Source organism: Pollachius pollachius, assembly GCF_949987615.1.
Source record: "Pollachius pollachius genome assembly, chromosome: 6".
Classification (NCBI taxonomy): Eukaryota; Metazoa; Chordata; class Actinopteri; order Gadiformes; family Gadidae; genus Pollachius; species Pollachius pollachius.
This window is the reverse complement of record NC_136939.1, coordinates 8,033,150-8,038,149: the sequence shown is the minus strand read 5'-3', so window position 1 is coordinate 8,038,149 and position 5,000 is coordinate 8,033,150. Positions and strand designations below refer to the sequence as shown.

Sequence of the window (5,000 nt, the reverse complement as noted above, 5' to 3'; positions counted from 1 at the left end):
GAGAGTGGTATAGGGAGAGAGAGGGAGAGAGAGAGAAAGAGACATAGAGACAGATTGAGACAGACAGAGGGAGAGCGAGAGAGAGTTTTAAAAGGATATTTGATGCGGCGGTGGTGAATCATCTGCTCATTGCGCACCCTTTCATGTGGCTACGCTTTCGCCCTCTCCCTCACTCGCTCACCAACGATATCGAACCAGAGCGGCGTGCTGGACTGCCGGACGGAGACGACCCCCACGGGCTGGGCCACGCCCGCCGTCTCCGGAACGGAGAAATTGTAGTGCCTCTGAGCGAACAGCAGGGGCAGGCGCGAGGGCACGGGCTTGCGGATCCAGTCTATCTGCAGTCGGGCGGTGGACGAGAGTGGGGGTTCACCACTGTCCTCGGCCTTAATCTGCAGTGGAGGGGGGGGGGGGGGGGGGAACCACAGCCGTTAACCACCTTCTGTTAAACCGGGTAAATAGAAAGACATCCATCACACTTCATAATGCATTCCACCACCTGATTTACCGAGGGAATACATACTTTGGGCTTTATTTATTTCTTTATTGATTGATTTATTGATCGCTACGTCGTAAAAAAGGAATATTAACCAGTCGGTGTAAGGACGCGTTTGGGGGGGGGGGGTCCGAAAGGCGTGATCTGTTAACGCCCCCTTAAGTCCTAGGGGAGGTGGAGCTCTGAAGACGGAATAATGACGCGTTTTATAACTTATATCTCCACCGTAAATGAAAGGTAGACGAGCAATCAAACAATAGAGTGTATCCGTCTTGATTTACAGCGACGTTGACGGCGGTGTTAAATCAAAGGACGGGATTGTGCGGCTATGCTGATCACTGCTGGCAGCGTTGAGACGAACCGCAGGGGATTTACGAGCGGAGGGGGAGAGACGGACAGCGAAGGAGAGGGAGATCACTCGGGCGGTTTTTAAATATTGATAGCTCTATATTGAGCTGCTAATGCTGCGATTCATTATCGATATTGTAACAGTGAAATGAAAAGGACTTGGTGAGGATATGAATAATTTTGAAGAGATTTGGATTTTTTGTTTAAGTTAGGCTGAAATCGATTCGGACGTGGAAACATAACGAAAGTATTTCATAACTTTTTCGGCTTTAAATTTTCAGCCTTCAAATAGTAGAACGAATTGTTAAAACATAACCCCGAAGTGGACTCGAAAACTGAATAGGATAAATAAATCCAACCCGCAAAAAAGTTTGTGTGTCACTTTTAGTTCACGGGTTGTATCAATGGATTTGTCTCATGATTAATATTTAAAGAATGGAGAAATTGTGTGAAAATTCTCTAAACGTAAACACATTGCATCTTTTATACAGAAATATGCATTGCATATGTAAAAGTTTATTTTCATTTGTGGTTTTCATTGCTCTATATATTACTTAATTCTAACTGTCCACTTGTTTCATCATTTTATACTATTGTTTATTATTGCTTATTTTTTTCAGTTTCTTTACAAAAAAATATATTTTCGATTAATTTAAGTTCAATATGTTGAAAGACTCAGCACGCGGCTAAAACCCCACGAGACGAGCGCATTCGAGCTTGCTAATCATGAATCTGAATCTCCCTATCCGGTCTCCTTCATCGCCGTTCGCCCGTCGCCGCCAGCCACCGACCGTGAGGACGTCCGCGGTCCCCGCCGTCACCATCTTCCTCGACGACACCAGTGCGGTCCGGGGGTCGATGGTGAACTTCTCGTCGGCGTTGCCGTCGGCGATGCTGTAGGTGATGTTGCCGTTGGCGCCCAGGTCGGGGTCGTACGCGAAAACGCGGTACACGGGGTCGCCGCGCTTGTTGCGGTCGCGCTCCGGGAGGCCGATGCGGTAGGCCGCCTCCGGGAAGAAGGGCGGGTTGTCGTTCTGGTCCAGGACGTGAACTCTGACCCACACCGTGGACTGTCTAGTCGTCACCGGGCCGTCGATCACCGTCACCTGGGACACGCAGTTATATGAGTGGAGTGGATGTGCACCAACACACACCGACTCACATTTACACACACACACACACACACACACACACACACACACACACACACACACACACACACACACACACACACACACACATGAACACACACGTGGACAGCACACGCACACATGTGCACACCCGAACATACACACACAGAATTACACATGCACACACATACATACACACGCACACACTCACACACACACACACACTCACACACACACACACACACACACACACACAGACATGAACACACACGTGGACAGGACACGCACACATGTGCACACCCGAACATACACACACACAATTACACATGCACACACATACATACACACGCACACACTCACACACAATTACACAAACACAAACGCCTACATACACAATGACACGTGCACACGCACACATGTGCACACCCACACACACTTACAAACACACACACAAAAATACACCCACACACATGCATGCACACAACACCACAAAACAGATTTGTATATGATATTTGTATATCATCATACCATCACCATGCTAGGTCTACACATTCCACTATAATTAACATCCACCTCGTCTAGTATTCTGACGACTGCGTCACGGTGACGCGCGTGTGTCTCCAGCCCTGCAACAATTCCCAGTGCACGATTGATCCCAGAGCAGCCCGTTCAAAGAGCCAACCATCTGTGTGATGTTGCGGTGACACCGACAATAGCGACCCGCTGTGTGTGCTGGAGGGCCCCTCGGCCCCCACTGCCTCATTGATCTACCAGAGGCTGGAGCTCTCTGATCGCGATCAATCAGAGGCAGCCGGGACCAAATCGCGCGGTGGGCGGGCCGCCGTGGGGGTGCTGTGAGGGTCAGGGTGGCCTGCACACTCATTCTGGGGACATCTGGTCAACTGGCACTCCTATTAAAAACCCATCGTGTCTAAACGTGGGTGGGTAGGCTCATCAAAAAGGGCGGCTGCAGGAACTCCTAAAAAACACAGACACCCTACCGTGCCCTTCAGCGGTCCATCTGCTTGGTGATACATATAAGCAGTGTTTATTCTTGAGATTCATCGTCTCTTCCCTTTAAAGTGAGGTTCAGAGGGGAGGGGGGGTGGGGTTGGGGGGTATTGTCACAGCGTATAGTGTGTACACTGATATTTTATTCAGATCTTAAAAAGTAATATAAAGCTTGTTGACTGGGGGAACGGCTTCGCAAAGTCACCGCTGGCAAGGACAGAGTACAGCGCCGGCCCCGAACGTGTTTCTCATGCTGTTATTCGGAGGGGACACGGCGCTGCTTAGGAATTCAGCAGAACTGAATATGTATACAAGTCTCCCGACGGGCGGAGGCGATAGTTTGTGGCTGGCGCCGTGGAAAGTCATATTAACAAGTTCATCAACATGCCTCGCTGCAGACGGGGTTACAGCAAACGGTAATCACAGATCTATCTGTGTGCCGCTGCTCAAAGTCTGGGGTTTATCCAATGCCACGCAAAGCAGCCTCTACTCTTTCTTGAAAAAAACCTCCTGACTAGAGGAGATAACCCGTGAAGAATGATTACAGTCAGAGAAATCCTCGACACGTGGGGCTCTCTCAAACTACCGCCATTCATCTGAGTTTATGAGGCGTCCGGAGCCTGATGGAGTTGGCGCGGTTTTAACGTCATATGCGTGGCGAGGGTGGAAACAGCTGGCTGGGCCTGATAATTAACGAGAGGCCGAGACAAAGAGATTTAGTTTTGCGTGTGACAATGCGTCGGGTTCGATATGGCGTACCTCTAGAAAGTGCTCCGCCTGCTGCTCTCGGTCCAACTTCCTCGAGGTGGTTGTGATCAGACCTGGGAGAGGAAAATAATGGAAGGCAGAACATGAAAGGTTCAAAGGTTGAATGTAAGAATACAAGAAGTCTGCTGATGCTTCTGGCTTAGAAGTGCTTTTCCACAGTGGAAGTCTTCTCCTGGCCTTGCACCGTTGCGCTGGTTTAAACAACCTGTCTGACCACGCAGTTGTTGCTATGGAAACCGAAAAGCTACGTTTTTTTATAAACCTACACCTTTATAAAACTCTGAGGCTTTTTTTAGGTTCACCCTTTAATCATTTCGGACACTTCATGTCAGCGCCATGGCAGACGGACGACATCTTGGCCCGCGGCCACATTGCACCGCCGCCGTTCAATGAGTCGTCCTGCCACCAGGACGCTGGGGGAGGGGAGGGGCGGTTCGATATCAGCTCTGACCCGCAGCGGATCATTAGCATGATGGCGGACGCTTGACCACGGTGACAAATAGCTCATCGAGTGGAACATCATTAGCAAAGGGCTGGTCACTTGTTCTCCCCTAGCACTTTGGCGCTGTTGCCCTCTGCTATGTACCCCTACACCCCTACACATCAACTGTGGAGTTTGGAAGCACATCATTGGAAACCATTTTGATGATTTCCACACACACACACACCAAAACATACACACACTCTTTCCCTCTCTGTAGTTCAAAACAAAGGGTGCTAAGGCGGAGACACACACACTCACTCACATGCACACACACTCACTCGCATGCGCACAAACATAGACGCAAACACACAAACATGCACACATACACAAACACACAAAGACAGACAGACAGACCGACAGACAGACACACACACACACACACACACACACACACACACACACACACACAGGCACAAACACAAAGACAGCCTCTCTCACTATCCATCTCTATCTCTGTTGTTCACAACAAAGGCACAAAGGCGGAGACACATCCACATACACACAGACACACTCACATGGACACACACACACACACACACACACAAGGAAGCACACACATACATAACTATAATACTCATGCACATTAAACTGCCAATGAAAAACACACATATTCACACACACATGCTCAAATGAAGAGTGGGACACAGTGTATTGAGTGCTTCTTGACTTTGTGGCACAGAAAATATTGAACTATTGTTTGGATTGATTTTTTGTTAATAGGGCGTTTGTTTAAGTTCGCCGAAGCATCTGTGTGGAGAGAGAT

The 5,000-nt window shown here is 48.9% G+C and overlaps 1 protein-coding gene across 1 annotated transcript in view; it reads right to left on the bottom strand.

Moving 5' to 3' along the window:
• The window catches only part of fat3b (FAT atypical cadherin 3b), a gene marked incomplete at both ends in the record, with an annotated part of 65,925 nt that overhangs the window by 46,202 nt on the left and 14,723 nt on the right, over window positions 1–5,000 (bottom strand). Inside the window, 3 exons of the mRNA XM_079739038.1 lie at window positions 182–392; window positions 1,636–1,950; window positions 3,745–3,806. Of these exons, the coding sequence (XP_079595164.1) occupies window positions 182–392; window positions 1,636–1,950; window positions 3,745–3,806 (588 nt within the window). The remainder of the gene's footprint in view (window positions 1–181; window positions 393–1,635; window positions 1,951–3,744; window positions 3,807–5,000) is intronic.